General features: G+C 43.2%; 1 protein-coding gene across 2 annotated transcripts; it reads left to right on the forward strand.

The window, feature by feature from the left end:
- Positions 1 to 1,091: 1,091 nt before the first annotated feature.
- Positions 1,092 to 18,531, forward strand: Lactb (lactamase beta). 2 transcript variants are annotated; one of them, XM_021638327.2, is made up of 6 exons: positions 1,098 to 1,488; positions 1,820 to 1,886; positions 4,939 to 5,129; positions 5,402 to 5,753; positions 8,165 to 8,330; positions 17,749 to 18,531. In XM_021638327.2, the coding sequence occupies exons 1-6, from the start codon at positions 1,138 to 1,140 to the stop codon at positions 18,272 to 18,274; spliced, it is 1,653 nt and encodes a 550-aa protein (XP_021494002.1). In that variant the 5' UTR covers positions 1,098 to 1,137; the 3' UTR covers positions 18,275 to 18,531. The 2 variants fall into 2 exon arrangements, with proteins under 2 accessions (XP_021494003.1, XP_021494002.1); XM_021638328.2 differs by lacking the exon at positions 8,165 to 8,330 and having other exon boundaries at positions 1,092 to 1,488.
- Positions 18,532 to 18,911: the final 380 nt, after the last annotated feature.

Raw genomic sequence — 18,911 nt, forward strand, 5'->3', positions numbered from 1 at the left:
GAGGCATTAGCCAGTGTGCCGCCAGCTTTCAAAGCCTGTGATAGGAGAAGCCTACCTCAAACCTTCTGACAGGGGAGCAAGGCTGAGAATGTACATTTCTGGGCCACCACCTACCCCCTCTACAGATCTAGACACATCCCTCAGCCACCCTTTACTCTTCTGTGTGTGATGGCAAAGACAACACGACAACCACAGCAACCTCCAGAGCGGTTAGGATGTGGCAAGTGCTCAGAACTGTGCACAGTACACAGAATAAGCACTGTGTTTGCCAGCGTGACTATCACCGGGCAGGAAAATGAGTCAAGGTATAAAATTCCCCTAAAAGAACAAGAATCCACCTGGTTTTTGTTTTTTTTTTTTCTTTTTTCCATTTTCATGTGTGTGCGTGTGTACACGCATGTTTGCATTTGCATTTGAAGCCCCAGATTGTGTTGGGAATCATCTTAATTGCTCTTCTAATTTTGGGTTAAAGCTGGGTTTCTCCATCAAACCCAGACCCGCCAGTCACAGGCAGGCACCACGCCCACTGGGCACTGTCACCTGGATACTGGGGATTTGAACTCCAGTCCTCGTGTTTGCATGGCAACTGCTTTAACCACTGCACACTTCAGTGCTGCACGGGGGTGAGCGTTGTTAAGGTGTGCCTAAAGTGGCAAGTGGGTGTTGATGCGACACGGACAGGAAACTTGTCTAGGGATGTCACGGGTGTTGAGGGAGGGAAGAGGCAAGGAAAAGGAGAGCGAGGAGAAGAAAAAAAGGAAAAGAAAGGGGCTTGCGGGAGAGAGAGAGAACAAAGTGGGAAGGAGGAAGAGAGGAGAGGGTACTGGGAGAAATGGGGGATACGAGATGGAAGAGAGAAAGGAAGAAGGTAGGGAGGAAACAGAGAAGATAAAAGAAGGCAGAAAGATAAGAAAGAGAAAGGGAGAAGAAATCAAGACAGGGAGGGGAGGAACCAATGAGGATCAGGAGCCAGATGTCTAAATGGGCCTGGACCAGGGCGCAGGGCGCTCGATGCGCTCGTCGCTCCGCCGTCGGGCCTCGACCGCGCGGCCCCGTGCGGCTCCGCCCCTCGCCCCGCCCGCCGCGGGCCGGGCTAGTACGAGCTAGAAGGCAGCCGGCCGGCTCCGCGGAGGGGACATGTACCGGCTCCTGTCCAGCGTGACAGCTCGGGCTGCGGCCGCCGCGGGCCCAGCCTGGGGCAGGGGGCGGCGCGGGGCGCACGGGAGGCCCGGCCTGCCCGCGCTGGGCCTCGGCTGGGCTGGGGGCCTGGGGCTCGGGCTGGGGCTGGCGCTCGGGGCGAAGCTGGCGGTCGAGCTGCGGGGCGCCGTCCCCGCCCAGTCCCCCGCGGACCCCGAGGCGGCGGGCGCCACCGAGCCGCCGCACGAGCAGGCCCCGCGCCTCGGGAGCCCGCACACGCCTGCGCCGCCCGCCGCCAGGGGCTTCTCCAGAGCCATCGAGAGCAGCCGCGATCTTCTGCACCGGATCAAGGTGCGGGCCCAGCCGGGGCGGCGGCTTCCGAAGAAAGACTTCCCTTTTCCCGACTGACGGGCCGCGGGCTGACGCTCTCGGGGTTGCTCAAGCAGCAGCTGAGGTCACGGCCGCGGAGGGGACCGCCCCTTCCCCTGTGGAGAGGCAGCGCAGCGCACCCTCGGCGGGCACCGACCCGCCGAGCGGAATCCCGGCCCCTGGGGGGCGGGGCCGCGGAGGGGCGGGGTCTGGAGGGGCGGGGCCTCGTGGAGGGCGGGGTCGGGAGGCCCAGCCTGAGAGCGCCTCCCTGTGTACACAGGTTCCTCTTTCTGATCCTTTTCTTTTCCCCTAGGATGAGGTTGGCGCCCCTGGCATAGTGGTTGGAGTTTCTGTAGATGGAAAAGAAGTCTGGTCAGAAGGTGGGTGGAGCGAGTCTTATTTAGTGGCTCATTTTGTTCCTTGGTGATATAAAATACTGATTTTTTTTTTTTTTTTTTTTTTTACCGGCTGAAGTTGCGAAAAAGTGGCACGTATTGTGGAGACAATGTATCTGTAGAACAATCGGGCTGTTTTTTATCTATCACTGAAAAGGTTAAAAATGTAACTCACTGGGCTAGGAGGATAGCTCAGTGGAAATCGATTGCTTAAACCTACATGTGAGAGGGCCTGGATTCAAATCCAGAAGTGAGTAAATAATTAAAATGCGACTCAAGTAAATGGATGTGTTCAAAGTGATTTTGTCTCTTCTCCCAGTTTACTCTTTCTTTTGTTGTTTGTTTTTCGAAGAGGTGGGTTCTCTGTGTAGCCTTGGGTGTCCTGGACTTGCTTTGTAGACCAGGCTGGCCTCGAACACACAGAGATTTGCGTGCCTCTGCTTCCCCTAGTGCATTTATTGGTCTGAAAATGGAATGTAGGACATTCCATTAAATACCCACTATCACATATTAAATAATACTTATGAGTAACTAAAATGTCAGTTTCTGCATATTTTTATTCTTTAATTCAGTGATTTTTTTTTATTCCCCGTTTCTGTAAAAGGCACTATACCAAGTACTAGGGACAAACAATATCCCTTGTCCTTAATAAATTACAGTCTATTATTATTTTTACTAGGCAAAGTGTTGTTTGTTTCTTTGTTTAACAATAAAAAGCTTGCAGTGGTTCCGGATGTAGCTGGGTCTGTGCCTTCTATAGGGTATAAGTTCTGGGTGTGTTTCCTTGTACCCCTTAAACCAAAGTGGTATGGACCTGTGATCCCAGTGCTCAGGAGGTGGAAGAATCAGAAATTCAAGGTCACATAGTGTGTTTCAGGCCAGCCTGAGCTCCGTGAGACCCTGAGCCCCACCCCACCCCCAAAGTTAGAGGCTTGGAGATAGCCTTTTCTACCGGTTTAATGATTAGTTTATCAAAGCACTGTTTCTTAATATAACGTCTCTATTGTGGACAAAATGCTGCACTTCATGACCCAGGATTTGAATAAATGATATTTCAGGCATTATTTAAGGAAAGAAGTAGTTTTAGAAGACTTTGCCAGAAGCGGTGGGGTTTTGAAAAATTATACGACCGTTGAGTGTTCTAATCAATATAGCTAATTTGTGAAAAATCTTAATAAGCCAGCCATGGTAGCATATGCTTATAACTCAGCACTGAAGAGCTGAGGCAGGAAGTTTGAGTTGGAGGCCAACCTGTGGTACATAAGCAAGATCCTCACTCAAAAAGCATAGCGAGCGGGTTAGAGAGATGGCTCGGTGGTTAAGAACATTTGCTGTTCTTGCAGAGCATCTGGGTTTGGGTCCCCCATGGTGGTGTTTAACTGTCTGTAATTCCAGTTCCAGAGGATCTGATATTCACTTCTAGCCTCTATGACCATACATCTTATTGTATGAGCGTTTTACCTGCATGTACATCTGTGTGCCCTGTGCATGCCACAGAGGCTAAACTTTACAACCAGAGTTCAGTCTCAGTTACCAAGATTACAGAAGGAGAGAATTGACTTTTGCAAGTTGTCCTCTGGATTCGGGACGTGCATGTACACACTTGCACGCACCCACACATGCACATACGTGTGCATACATACATACCAGAGAAGATTAGGAAAAGGTAGAGAGAGAGAATAAATGTAGTAAAAAGAATTTAATAAGTGCCAGCTTCCTAAGTGGGAGCTTTATACAAACATTTTCACATTTACCATATTTCTTACATCTACTTTGCACGCTTTCACCCTGTACAGAAGATAGAAACCAAACTTTTTTTTTTACTAGAAGAAGCTTTTTAAAAAGATCAGTGTATTGTTTTTCCTCTGGTTTTCCCATTCATTTTATTTTCTGGCTATTTTAAAGAATTCATTGAGATATTCAAAAATGGAGAAAACTTCAATATGAGGAATTGTGAAGAATGGTGATGTTTGCTTTAAAGGACGTAAATTATTTAAGATGTGGACTAGCAAACATGATTCCACAGGTCTGACTGTGACATGTGTCGCCCCACTTCTGGTACCAAAATCTATATTAGTCAAATTTCTCTAAGAGTAACAGAGCTCTGTTTAGATAGAAAGTGGATTTATTAGAACGACTTATACACTGTAGTCCGGATACTTCAACAATGGCTGGCCATGAATGGAAAGTCCAAGAATCTAGGAGTTGCTTAGTCCATGAGGCTGAGAGTTTCAGCTGGACTTCAGTATATGCTCCCAAAGAAGTAGCTCTAATGCTGGTGAAGGAATAGACTTGCTAGCAAGGCAAAGAGCAAAAGCTTCCTTTTTTCTTTTTCTTTTTTTTTTTTCTTTTTTTTTTCCTGTGTAGCGTTGGATGTCCTGGACTCACTCTGTAGACCAGGCTGGCCTCAAACTCACAGTGATTTGCCTGCCTCTGCCTCCTGGAGTGCTGGGATTACAGATGTGCACCACATGCCTGGCCAAAGTTTCCTTCTTGCATGTCCTTGTATAGGGTTCCAGCAGAAGGTTTGGCCCAGATTAGACCTTGAAGTAATGTCTTCCTACCTCAGAGATCTGGATTAGAAGTAGATCTTCCCGCTTCAAATTGGACAGAAATCCATAACAGGTGTTTCCTCTATTTTGGGTTTTTAGTTAATTCCAGAAGTAGTCAAGTTGATGACCAAAGATAACCATCACATCACCTCTAATTCCAGACAGAAGCAGGAGTATCTTGAGTTCAAGGCCAATCTGAGCCATGCAACAAGCCCCTACCTGAAAAACAAAAACATGAAAAGAAGTATAATCATCACGTTGTTAAGCTAAGAAAAATTAATAACATCTGAAAACATTAGATGGGAAATTGTTGAGTACCAGGTGAAACTCGGTTCAGCTATAAACTTAAATCATTAGGCTTACCATTGTCAGCATTGGTGAGACTCCCACCCTCCGGTCCAGTTAAATATCTCCTAAGAGTGATACGCGGTGTGTTTTAACTGATACGATTGCAGTGTCAGACTTTAGCTCTATTTCCCTTGAAGGTTTAGGCTACGCAGATGTGGAGAACCGAGTTCCCTGCAAGCCAGAAACGGTCATGAGAATCGCAAGCATCAGCAAAAGCCTCACCATGGTGGCTCTGGCCAAACTCTGGGAAGCAGGGAAGCTGGACCTGGACCTCCCGGTGCAGCACTACGTTCCTGAGTTCCCAGAGAAAGAATACGAGGGGGAAAAGGTAGTGGCACTCTCAGTCATGTTACATTGCTTATACTGGAATTATAGTCTAAATATTCAATAGAATCCTTTGGTTTCTGTTTTGTTTCATATATTTCTTTTTTCAATCTAGATGATAATCTATTGGCTACTTTTCTGTAGTTTAGAGGCATTTTCCCAGCAGCAGTTCTGAGTGGAGACCATGAGTCTTCTGTTCCAAGGCTGTTGTTGGCTTGTTGTTGTACAGTTTACCACTGTAACTGAATGTTTATGGTTTTTGGGTTTTGTTGTTAGGTTTCTGTCACAACAAGATTACTCATTTCCCACTTGAGTGGAATTCGTCATTATGAAAAGGACATGAAAAAAGTGAAAGAAGAGAAAGCTTATAAAGCCCTGAAGATGATGAAAGGCATAATGACACCTGACCAAGAGAAAGAACTGAAAGAAAAGGCAGGCAAAAGTAACGAAAAGAGTGACTCGACCAAAGCGAAAGCCGAGCAGGAGAGCGAAACCAGATGCCGGAACGCAAAGCCTGGCAAGAAGAAGAATGATTTTGAACAAGGCGAATTGTATTTGAAAGAAAAATTTGAAAATTCAATTGAATCCCTGAGGTTATTTAAAAATGACCCTTTATTCTTTAAACCTGGTGAGTGCTGACTCCCTCTCCTAACACGGTTGTTACTGTTGAAGTTTCTTTTTTTTTTTTTTTTTTTTTTTTTTTTTCAGAAAATCCAAGATGTAGTTATTCTGACTGCTTTCAGTGAGGTTAATGATTGTAATGTGCTCGCATAGCACCTGCATTGTATGTGCCTGTGTGCGTGCGTGTGTGTGTGTGCGTGTGTGTGCCACATATGTGTATGCACATGCCTGTGGAGGCCAGAGGATGTCATCCCTCAGGAAGAGTTCACCTTGCTTTTGTTTTTTTACATTTTATTCATTTATTGTGATGTGTGTGAAGGTCAGAAGACAACTTTCAAGAGTCAGTTCTCCTTCCACCATGTGAGTGTCCCAGGGATTGAATTCAGGGCATCAGGTGTGGCAGCAGCTCCTTGACCTGCTGAGCCATCTTGCCTCCCTCCTAGAGCTAGGATTGCAAGTGCCATCACCCTGACTTTCTTATGTGGCTTCTAGGGATCGAACTCAGGCCCTCCTGCTTGTTTTACGAGCACTTTCCTGCCTGAGCCGTCTTCTGTAACAGCTTTAGCGTCATGGAAGGCTACCTGGCCATGGGAGATTCCAGTACCTAGATATTCATGGGAACTGTGGAGAGTGATGGAATAATAGTTCTCCAGGCAAAGCCTGGCGCCAGCGGAGAGGCAAAGGCGCTGCTGTTGCATCTGTTCGTGGTTGGCATGTAAAGGGTCAGCAGCCTGTTTGTCCCTTAGGAAGCCAGTGTTAGTCAACTTACCCTCCAAAAGCTAATCTACGAAAATAATTGTTTTTTCTTTGAGACAGCGGCTCACCTGTGTGGCCCAGGCTGGCCTCAACTGTGATCCTCCCGCCTCAGTTTCCCAAGTGCTGGGATTATAGATGGGTAGCACTATGCTTGCCTTTAGCTTTATTTATATATTTTTTAAATTTACCATATATTGATGATTTTATTTTGAAAGTCATTCATAGGACTGGAGAGGTAACTCAGTGCTTAAGAGCAAGCAGTTCTCAGCGCCCATGTCTGGTGGCTCATAGCTACCCGTGACTCCAGCTCCTCCTGGGAATCTCAGTATTTACTCCCCTTCCCATATATATAAATTTAATATATATAAAGGATTATACTGTGAATCAACATTATTGTAGATGAAACTAAAACTAACAATGAAAATATAATTATGGATTTTGTATTTAAAAATAAAATTTCTACTCATTTTTAGTATAGATCGTAAAATCTTAAGAATTAAAAATCCAAAGTGAACCATATGTGTATGTATATTTATATTTAAGTATCTATTTGAAACAAAGTTTTTATGCCTACATACATTTTATTAAAATAACTCATAGCCGGGCAGCATAGCTGGGTAATAATGGCACACACCTCTGACCCCAGCAGTCAGAAAGCAGAGGCAAGTGGATCTCTGAGTTCAAGGCCAGCCTAGTCTACAAAGTGAATTCCAGGCCAGCCAGGGCCATACACACGCACGCACGCACGCACGCACGCACACACATACATATACACACTTCTCTGTAACTCCTGGGACTTGTAATATCTTAAACAGTAGGATGTAATGAAGAGAACAAGACATTTGACCAAAGGCTAGCTGTGTGTTGCTATGCAGATGGCCACTAAAGCTTTCATCAGGGCAATCTGAATTCAAGGGCAACCTGTGACTCAGGGCATCCTCCCCCTGGCATTCACAACTTCGGGGCACTGGATAGCCAAAAGGAAGATGCCTTTAGGTGCACTTTTTGGAGGAGTAGCAGCTCTGAGCCCTGATGAACCCTAAAGCTCTACATAAAGCTTGACAGCCCAGTGACTCAGCAACTCTGCTCTGCCCTTTCAATATTCCAAATTGTATGATAGAATTGTTCTGTCTTCTATCCATAAAAAGAAGCCCAAGAGAGTCTGTGTATATCTCTACACATGCCATTGCTCTTCTCTTCCAGGAGTTTTAGCTTTTGTTGTACTGGCCACAGCCTGTTTAAGGTTCATTCATACTCCAGCCCCCCACCCCCACCCCTCAAAAAGACAGTTGATGGAGAAGTCATTTGGCTCTTTTTCCACCTTTCTATTTCATTGCCAATTTGAAGAATTTTGTTTTGAGGTGGCATTTATTTACTTAGTTCATTTTCAGATAAAAGAGCAGATTCATACAAGTCTGCAGTGCCGTGTTGATCATTGTGTTCTGTCCTGGAGCTGGCCCGATACTTAGGAGGCTGAACTAAGCATGGACATTACACAGTTAACCAATGTGTTGGCACATTACCCGGAACCTATTTTCAGATGTTGAAGTAAAATAGTAAAGCTTTAAAAGTTTGACTGTTTTCAGTGGAAATATATTTTGCATATGTTTGAATAATAATCAAGCATTTTCTCCCCCTCTCCCCATGCAATGATGTCTCAAGGTAGTCAGTTTTTGTATTCAACGTTTGGCTACACCCTGCTGGCAGCCATAGTAGAGAGAGCTTCAGGATATAAGTATTTGGACTATATGCAGAAAATTTTCCATGACTTGGACATGCTGACAACTGTACAGGAAGAAAACGAGCCAGTGATTTACAACAGAGCAAGGTAAACAGACGCCTGCCGTGTCCAGCTGTGTCGCATCGTAACATTGTGCTGTCAATTTAAAAATCAGATGTTCCTGTTTCCATTTCAACATCAGCTTGCCACAGTTTTGGAGCTTTTCTACATGTCTGTTTTTTGTGAGTAAAGTGAAAGAAATAAAGATGTCTGTAGTGCCCCAAGATGCTCACCAAGTCAAGCATGGTGCCTCACACCTGTAATCCCAGCACCAGGAGGATGAGGCACAGGCATCACTGTGATTCCAAGACCAATCAAGGCTACAGAGTGAGTGCCAAGCTAGAATGAGGCTATCACACAGGGGAAAGAGTAAAGAAAGAAACAGCCATGGTTGAAGCACCTAAGTAACTAAGCCAAATCTCTAGCTATCATATACATAGACAATTTGGTCTTTAAACATCTTTTCTTATTGTTAATGTTATGTTTACCTATTATTTTTTCATTACTTTAAATTTATTTTGAAGTAACTCATACTTAGAAAAAGTTGCAATAGTATAAGAAATTTACATAGACCTGTCACCCAGATTCCCCACATATATTTATTTATTTATTCTATATTTATTTATATCTTTATTCTATATTTATGTTATCTGTTTGTATGTTGGTATTTCCTGAACCATTTGGAAATAAGTTGCAGAGATAGCATTTTTTATTAAAAAATGCTTAAATGTGCATCTTCTACAAATGAAGATATTATACAGTGGTTTAATCAAATCTTTATTCCAGTTAAGACTTTTTCCCAATTTTCCCAGTTGTTCCAGTAATATCCTTTGTGACAGACACTCACACAGCCCATGTGCACATGTCTCTGGCCCAAGGACTGTCCAGTGTCCTACTCTTCATTTATTTGTCCTGTGTCTCAGAAGTTGCAGCTGTAAACTTGTTCAGTTAGTGCTAACAGTGTTTTGGTGGCTTTCTTAAGGTAGTGCCAGGTTTCTCTTTTCTTTTTTTTAAAGATTCATTTTGTATTTTATTTATGTGTATCTGTGTGTAGGTATGTGTAGAGTGTGCAGTTGACACAAGATGCCAGAAGAGGGCATTGGATACCTAAAACTGGAGTTACGAGCTGCAAATGGGTACTCCAGCCCTTCTTTGCTTTTCACATTTATTGGTTGGAATTCTATTAGAAGAAAATATTTTTCTCTCTTGTTATCTGTATGTTTATTCACACTAGCATGCATTTGTAGGTGATTTTGATAAATGAGTTATAATCTGTCATTACCATTATATGGGCAAATGGTTATTAGATTGCATATATCTATAGTATATAATTATTTATGTGTATGTGTGTGTGCTTGCATGAATTGATGTGAAATGTGTGTGCATGTGCTCATGGAGGCTAGAAGAAGGTGTCAGATCCCTTGGAACTAGAGTTATATGCAGTTGTGAGCCTCCTAATTTGGGTGCTGGGAACTGAAATAATTTCTTCTGTAAGTGCTATTCGCTGCTGAGCCATCTCTCCAGCTCCCTATATGTGTATATTTTTATTTTTGGATTTTATTATGTAGTCCAGACTGGCCATGATCTGAAAATCCTCCTATCTCAACCTTTTGAGTGCTGGGATCAAAAGCATCTAATACTTGCACATTTTTAATCAGGGCTATAGTTGATATTCTATATGTTAATAATGAAAATTAAGGTGCTTATGTATGTGTGTTCATTGGGTTAGAATGAGGAATGTGCTCTTAACTATGGGTTCAGTTTTTAAAAATAAAAAGACACTTGTTGAAATATGACCAACTAAAAATTTTAATCTAATTTTTGAGAGTAAACTTTGGTTTGGTTTGGTTTGGTTTTTTGAGACAGGGTTTCTCTGTGTAGCTTGGCTGTCTTGGACTTACTTTGAAGAGCAGGCTGGCCTTTAACTCACAGAGATTTTGCCTGCCTCTGCTTCCCAGAGTGCTAGGCTCATAGGTGTGCGCCACCATGCCCAGCTTTTTGCTTGTAAAGGCAGTTTTGCAAGAGAATTTTGGCAGCAACTAGTATGAGTTTTCCAGTTGTTTCTGTTGTATAAATATTTGATGTAATAGAAATATAGTGCGTTGAAATTTTTTTTAAAGTTTTTTGAACAGCTTTCTCTATGTCCTAGAACTCACTCTGTAGACCAGGCTGGCCTTGAATTCACTAAGATCTGCTTGCCTCCGATTCCTGAATGCTGGAATTAAAGACATGGACTACCACCACCTGGCTACATTGAATAATTCAATTGTTAATTTTTCTTGCATATTTCTTTAAAGGGCCTTATTGACACTTTCAAAAGAAAAAGATAAAATTGTGGCACTTTGGGAATTTTTAAGCTTCGTTTTACCATCTCCACATTAGTTTGGTTTAATCATATATTGTTTTTGCTAAATTTTGTTTTGTTTTGTTTTTGTTTGTTTTGTTTTTCAAGACAGGGTTTCTCTGTGTAGCCTTGGTTATCCTGGACTGCTTTGTAGACCCAGGCTGTCCTTGAACTCACAACTATCCACCTGCCTCTGCTTCCCCAAGTGCTGGGATTATAGGTGTGTGCCACCACACCCAGCTAACTAAATTATTGTTTTAAGTTACTGTCTTATTTTAAAAAATTAAATATGCATTTCAAGTCAGTCTGTGGCCTAGAAGACACACAAGAAACTAGGTTAACAGCAGGGAATAATTTTAATTAAAAAAAAAAAAAGGCCTATGGTTCTTAAGCACTTGAGACTCTCAGGGTTTGGGATAACCTCAACTGAGTGTTTTCTGTAGGGCTAGCCTCATGCTCTACTGAGAAACCTAAAAAAAAAAAGGAGAAATATAAATGCCAAGGTTTGTCAGTTAAATCCAAAGAAAGATTATATAGTGCCAACAGCATACTTGTGTGAACTTATTTTGACTTAGATCTAATTGAAAATGAGTATCTAGGTCTGTTTGTAGGGGGAGAAGTACATTGTGTGTACTGGCTGAGCTTGGCTTTTAAAACTGTGTGTGCATGTGTGTGTGTGTATGTATGTGTGTGTGTGTGTGTATGTATGTGTGTGTGTGTGTATGTGTGTATGTGTGGTGTGTGGTGTGTGAAAGCCCATAAGTGTGCGTGCAGAAGCCAGAGACTCGGGGATCTTCTTCCACCTCTCTCGACCTTACTCCCTTGAGATAGGCTCTCTTTCGGAACCTCAGCCTGCCGAGCTCCTGGACCTGCCTCCGGCCCCGGCCTTCACTGGAGTTGCAGGCCGCTGTGGGCAGGTCACTTTGACATGGGTAGTGAGCATTCTAACTCGGGTCCTTGTGCCTGCACAGCAAGCCCTCTAATGCAGTGGGCTGAGCTATCTCCCTAGCCCACGCCTGCTCCTAATCTTAACATTAAGGCTCTGTAATTGTACAGACTATAGAAGAGCTATCATTTACTATTTCATACTAGAAAAAATCAAAATATAGCATGTGATGGTGAGTTAGTTTCATTTTAGCTCTCAATCTTTGAAAAGCTACAATGGATTTTTAATTTACTAGAAGTGTCCTTTCAGTTCAGAAGTAAAAGGTATGTTTGCTTATTTGTTTGGACTTTTAAAAAAGATTTTATTTTATTTATAAAAATTATGTGTGTATATGATTGGGTATTGCTTTGTTCATGTTAGTCAGGTGCCAATGGAGGCACAGGAGCTGCAGATCCCTGGGGCTGGAGATACAAGAGGTTTTGAGCTTCCGGACATGCATGCTGGTGACTGAACTCTGGCCCTTTGTAAGAGCAGTATGTGCTGTTACTGCTGAGCCATCTCTCCAGCCCTGATTTGCTTGGCTTTTGATAGGACCTAATGATCCCTTCTGAAAGTGGTAGTTGGTTCATTTTAGTTAAACATGCTGCTGATATAAAAGAAGACACTAGCGACGGGTAGCTCAGTCATTAGAGTGCTTGCCTAGCATGCATGAAGCCTTGGGTGTACATGCCTCAGCTCCTCATGAAACCAGACATGCCAGCACAGCCTTTAAACCCACCACACCTTAGACATAAAAAGTCTGGGATCAGCTGGGCTACCAGAGACTTTGTTTCAAACAAACAAACAAAAACAGGACACTAAAAAATATTGCCTCTACTTTCTTTTTGTTTGATTTGATGGCGTCTCTATTTAGGCCTCTAAGCTCAACTGTGATTCCTTTTTTGTATTTCAGGTTTGTTCCATTTTGTTTTGTTTTGTTTTGTTTTTTTTTTTGCTGTGTTTGTTTGTTTTTTTTGAGACAGAGAGTCTCTCTGTGTAGCCCTCATTGTCCTAGAATTCACTATGTAGACCAGGCTAGCCTCGAAGTCAAAGAGATCAGTCTGTCTCTGTTTCCCAAGTTCTGGGATCAAAGGCGTGTGCTACCATGACAGGCTGCTTATAATATTTTTTTAAAGATTAAAGACACTAGATTTTTTTTGGGGGGGAGGGGTAAGAAAAGGTAATCTTTTAAAAAATATATACCCAGGCCAGGAGTAGTGGCATATGCCTTTAATCCAAACACTAGGGAGAGAGGCAGGCAAATCTCTGTGACATCAAAACCAGCCTGGACTACATAGTGGGTTCCAGGACAGCCAGAGCTACATAGTGAGACCCTTCTCCAAAACAAACAAACAACAAAAACCCCACAAAATATGTACCCAGAAAAGCTTTAAGTAAAACTTAGTAACCATATTTTCTTTCTGTTGGTGCATTTGTTATAATGCCCTGACCAATGCTTTTTACAGCTATTGAGTGGATTTGTGTCTCCTTTGTCATCTCTCTCTCTCTCTCTCTCTCTCTGTGTGTGTGTGTGTGTGTGTGTGTGTGTGTGTTTGTGTGTGTTTAACATATCACCATTGAGGCAGAACATGATGATACACAACCTCTCTTGGTAAGGCTAAAGCCTGGGCTACATAGAGACTCTGTCAAACAGAAAAAAAATAGTGATACTTAAGGTTCATCATCTGTTTAAAGTATTTCTTCAAGCGTTTTATTATTTTTCGGTAAGGAAGAGAGGGATGGAATTCATGCTTAGCTGGCTCCATTATTGTCCTGAGGCTTTCCTAGCTGCAAGAATAGGAAAGGGATCCTGTGTAGGTGATAGACGATGCTGATTCTGTAGAGCATATACACTTGGTCCATATAGTAAATGACAGAAGTCGAAGCCAACACCCATAAGAACAGAGTGAACGCTTTTGCCTCGGAAAGGAACTCAGTTTGTTGGTCCATTGCTTACTAGGTCTTGTTCGTATGTATGTTCTGTTGGCACAGTATTTAGTGTTGGGGGCTGCGTTGGCATGCAGTACTCTTGAAACAAGCGCAAACCCTCTGGTTTCCTAAACTCACGGCCCAAAACAAGTTAAAGGAGTCTATTTTGATACTACAGATATGGCCTTACCTTCTGTTTGTTTCCTGTGTCTTTTAGAACTAAGTGTTGTTCTTGTTTAGCTGACAAACTAGCAGGCTCAGTTTAAATGCAGATGTTTTTGGTTTTGGTTTTCAAATATTCACTGAGTTTTTATCACTATTCACATCAAAATCCCCCTTCAGTACTCAGATATAATGATAGGGGCCAAAGCTTCCCAGATAGAACCAGGTCAGAGCTTCCCAGGAAATATGTCTTCCGCCCGGAAGTCATGCCTGAGGCCCAGGGTGTGGCCTGTGCGTAGGCTGCTGCCACGTGCACGCAAAGACTTCGCCCCTTTTGTAGCTGCTGCCTCGTCAGCAGCAGGGGAAGTCCAGGCAGCTCCTGATCTGGTTCTGGCTTGGGGAGGGGCTGTCAAGACCGGCACTGTTGTGGTTCTTGATTTCAATTTTCCAGACTCAGCGTGGTGCTGACTCTGAAAGCCAAAGCCGTAAGAGCGCAGCATGACCCTTAGCAGTGTCGGACAGGGCCCGTCACTCGGAATGCTGATGCAAGTGTTAGGTGCGGCTGCTTTTTACAGTTGCAGTCTGTGCTGCATGATGTTGTATTTTGCTGTCATGCGGATGGAACCCAGTGTCTCACCAGTGCCAGGCAAGTGCTTTGCCATGAAGCACAGCCCCAGATCCAGATAATATACATTTTAAAAATTTAGCTAGTTTCTAAGCCTCTCACACTAATAGAAAAATGAGTAAAATGTAAGTGCTTTGAAAAGCATTATGAGGTGTTTTTTAAATGAAATATTTGAATTTCTAAATTTGTAGTTGTGCATTCCTGTAGTTATACGATGCTGCTCTTTTGCAAAATTGGAGAATTCTACGAGGAGGCATTGTCATCTGTTATCACCCCGTTAGTTATTCAGTTACCACAAAGCACTAGTAACTTTCTCAAAAATTTGTGTGTTCCAGTTTAAAGAAGAAAGTCCCTAAAAATTGAAAATAGTTCTGCTTACAGTTCATCTGAACAAAATCCTTTTCTTTCCTTTTCCCCCACGCAGACACAGGGTTTCTATGTGTAGCCTTGGCTGTCCTGGACTCGCTTTGTAGACCAGGCTGGCCTCAAACAGCAATCTGCCTGCCTCTGCCTCCCTGAGTGCTGGGATTAAAGGTGTGCACCACCACTCCCGGCACAAAATTATTTTCATAAAAAGCTGATTTGTTTTCTGTCCTAAAGGACTGAGAGATGATTATTTGTTTTTATGATTATGTGATAGGTACTCGGCCTACATCCGTGCATGTGTACTGCATGCATGGCTGGTGGCCATTGAGGGCAAGAGAGCTCCTGAAATGAGTCACAGACAACGTGAGCACCATGTGGGTGCTGAGAATCAAACCCAGGTCCTCTTCAAGAGCAGACAAGAGACCGGCTGTTGGAAATGATAGATAGAATAATTTTTTTCTTCTTTCTGCAAGAAACTTGAGCATTTTTGTAAAGTAGGCTGCGGGAGCCAGAGTTCTTAACTCCACATAGAAAGTCCTTCATGATCTATCCCGTCCTGTGTCCACTCCTCCAGCCTTTCCTCCTGCTGCTTCCACTCTCAAGCCCCTCCTTCCGCCAAACCGAACCACCTTGCTCCTTGAGATGGCCTCAGTCATGCTGGTACAGTACTGTTTAGGTTTCTCAGGTCAGTCTTTCTGGTCAGTCTGTAACCTGTTTCTCAAGACGTGATCCAGGTCCAGCAAAATTAGCACTATCTGGAGGCTTGTAAGAAATTGGGATCTGAGGTCCCTCCCGAGACCTAATGAAGCAAAAGCTCCTTTTAATAAAAGTCTCCAAGGGCTGTAGCCTCAGCAAATTGTAAATACACTGTCTAGTAAATATCTGATGGAATAGTTGATGGTCTGGCAGGGTTTGGAAGAATTCATCATAGGTGGGACTTTTCCTTACTTCACAGTACATTTAGGAAGAATCTGTTGAAGACCACTGGTTCTGTTAGAGGTCATGGAAGGAAGTGTGGATTTTATTCCCATGGCTCTGGTAAACATCAGAGGCTCTGGGCTGGGTATAAGCCAGAGGAGGCATAACCTGTGGCTTCTGACTGGACTGTGGATTTCCAGGAGAGAGAATAGTGTGAAAAGTGTAACCTGTAAAGTCAAGTTTTAAGGGCAAAACAAGGCAACCCACAGGTGCAGGGGTGGAGCTAGGTGTAATGGCAAACATCTGTAATCCCATTTGGCAGGCTGAGGCAGGAGAATTATGAGTTGGAGACCAACCTGGGTTACATAGTAGACGCTGCCTCAAAAAACAAACAAACAACAAAACCCTGAAACACAAAAAGATACACACAGTAGAATTAAGCTTTTTAAAAACTGCAAGAAATGTCTTAAGTAACTACAGACAAATGAATGATGATGGAGGAAATATCATTGGTAGATGAATTCTGGCTCCCTTTGTGTGGTGATGTTCTTCTTAGAGCCAGTGTGGGTAGAATGTGGAACGTGGAAGAGACTGAGGGTAACTGTTACAGATGTACCTGGGAATAAGCAGGAGAGGAAGCTTTAACACTGCCAAGGGCTGGAGATGTGGCTCAGTGGTAGAGTGCCACCAACTGTGTGCCAGGCCCGGGGGTGTATCCCTAGACTGAACCAACCAACCAGCACTGGTGTCCTGTAGCCAGAGCATAGTGATGCCATTGAGCTTGGCTATGTGGCTTTCTACTTTGCCTGGTTAATAGAGACCAAAGGGAAGGGGATTTGGTACTGATGTAGTACTACAAGGAATGAGACAAAATTTTACTGAAACCATAGCCAGCATGGCTGAAATAACTGATGCCATGGTTAGAGCAGGAAAAGCAGGAAGAATCAGGAAGAATCCAAGGACTGAGAGCTCAGGAGAAGGTCAGAGAGTTGGTGGAGGACAGAGGAAGGGCAGCAATGTTCCATGTTGGAGAGTTGGGGAGCAACTGATTGTGACAGGAAGGAGTTTCTGAGTTCTGGATGTCAGGATGAGATTGAGGCTGAGGTAAGCAGTGAGCAGACTCACAGCCGGAGAGCACAGCTGCAGTGTGGACATGAAGGAGGGCCTTCCATGAGGAAGGATTTGTCTTGTGTTCTGATTTGTGGTTTCACTGCTTTTACCTAACGCCCTGGGGCCTCCTCAGAGACCACAGAGGCCTAGAGCTGGGGCCTGTCCCCCCTTCACTCTGCATCAGAACAGCACCTGGCTGTGAGAGAGGCATCGTAGTTGTTACACACATAGGTAAGCTACAGCTGTTTCTTAAGCTGAACCTTTATTTCTTAAGCGCCCATCGGAAATACGCAAAGTACTTCATACACATGACCTGGACTCTGCATGGAAGGACTGTTAACCCCAGTCACAAAGTCAGAGTCTAAAGTGGAAGCACAGCCTGTTCTAAATCAGCTCTGCTACTGCCAAGCCAAAATATTTACAATAGCACCTACCTCCAAAGATTCTCCAACAAGTGAATCCGTATCTTACACTTATTAAAATGACCTGACATACAGTAATAACTATATAAATAGATGTTTACCAAGGTGATCATAGCATAAGGTGAGAATTGGGATTCTAACTGAACTTTGCTGGACCTAGCCTCTCCCACAGTCTACACGAATTACCATGTTACATCATCATACATGGCATTTGAACGCTACTTATCCAGTCTTATTTCTAAACACCCTAATATGCTACAAAACTCATTTTTGGCACGCGATCCTCCACTAAGTCCAAGAACTAGGAATATCTACCCAATATAAATATTAACCTGATGCATGGGGCAAATATGTAGTATTAATCAGTGAATTGTTGCAAGTATTAAAAGTTAGATAGGAAAAAAAGGAAAAAAAGCGTTAGATATGCTCAGTTTGGTAAAGCATGCCAACAGAAAAAGATTCTGTGCTTTAGTTCATTAAGTAGATTACCTAGCCAGTTGTCATTATCATTTGAATTATACTGAAGTTTGGCTAGTTCGTAGTTGTATGATCATTACAGGATCATACTCGCCACCTTATTTGCACACATTCCTATTCATTGTCATATGTAAAGCCGATGATGATAGACTATTAAAATTGTAACGACCCTTCTTACTTTATTTTAGATTTTATGTTTACAATAAGAAGAAGCGTCTCGTCAACACACCTTACGTGGATAACTCCTACAAATGGGCAGGGGGTGGGTTTCTGTCCACCGTTGGCGACCTTCTGAAGTTTGGGAACGCAATGCTCTACGGCTACCAAGTTGGGCTGTTTAAGAACGCTAATGAAAATCTCTTACCTGGGTATCTCAAGCCAGAAACAATGGTGATGATGTGGACCCCGGTCCCCAACACAGAGATGTCCTGGGATAAAGAGGGCCAGTACGCGATGGCGTGGGGCGTCGTCGAAAAGAAGCAGACCTACGGCTCCTGCAGGAAGCAGCGGCACTATGCCTCGCACACTGGGGGCGCCGTGGGTGCCAGCAGTGTCCTGCTGGTCCTTCCTGAAGAACTGGACCCGGAGGCCATAAACGACAAGGTCCCCCCGCGAGGAATAATTGTCTCTATTATATGCAACATGCAGTCCGTTGGCCTCAACAGCACTGCTTTGAAGATCGCCCTGGAATTCGACAAAGACAGAACCGACTAATCCTAAATGGCACAGGTCCATAGTGAGCCTTTTGTTCTTTGAAATGTTGATGTTCCAAAGTACATACAAATTTAAGAATACATTTGTAATAGAGTACAGTTAAATGTGGAGAATTATGTACCTCTAATTGCTTAATTTTGTAACTGCCTTTTTATTGGACAATTAGTTCTTTACACTCAGGGAAATAACAGTTGTTTCTACTTTTTGAAAAAAAAAGTGTTAACTCTTGAAATAAAATATTCAGATGAAAGAAGGTACTTTTTTGTTTTGGGGGTTTTATTTTTTCTTTCTTTACAGTCTTGCTGTATAGCATAGACTAGCTTTGATCTTCAATCTTCCTGCTTTATCTTCTAACAACCTGCCCTATAGATCTGAGCCACCAAACCTGGCTTAAATATGTACTATTTGAATAGAGGAGGTATCATGAAACAGAAGGCCATAAATATTGACCTTTTAATATTTTAACAGTGAAAACACATTCATAAAAATGCATATGTATGAATTTATATATATATCATAAAGATATTGCAGCTTCAAAGAAACGTGTCATCTCACCATTCCTGAGGCTCCGGAACTGAAGAGTAATAGAGCTGGGTGGGCCTTGGGCGGGGTCTGTAAAAAGGTATGGTAGCTGTCC

Source organism: Meriones unguiculatus, chromosome 6 (genome assembly GCF_030254825.1).
Source record: "Meriones unguiculatus strain TT.TT164.6M chromosome 6, Bangor_MerUng_6.1, whole genome shotgun sequence".
NCBI classification, from domain to species: domain Eukaryota; kingdom Metazoa; phylum Chordata; class Mammalia; order Rodentia; family Muridae; genus Meriones; species Meriones unguiculatus.

What these genes read in the sequence shown, in the direction of transcription:
- Lactb (XM_021638327.2), top strand. Translation starts at nt 1,138, where the DNA reads ATGTACCGGCTCCTGTCCAGCGTGACAGCTCGGGCTGCGGCCGCCGCG. An exon ending in AAAAGAAGTCTGGTCAGAAG is followed by an intron (nt 1,887 to 4,938) that starts GTGGGTGGAGCG and finishes TTTCCCTTGAAG; the next exon opens with GTTTAGGCTACGCAGATGTG. An exon ending in CCCTTTATTCTTTAAACCTG is followed by an intron (nt 5,754 to 8,164) that starts GTGAGTGCTGAC and finishes TGATGTCTCAAG; the next exon opens with GTAGTCAGTTTTTGTATTCA.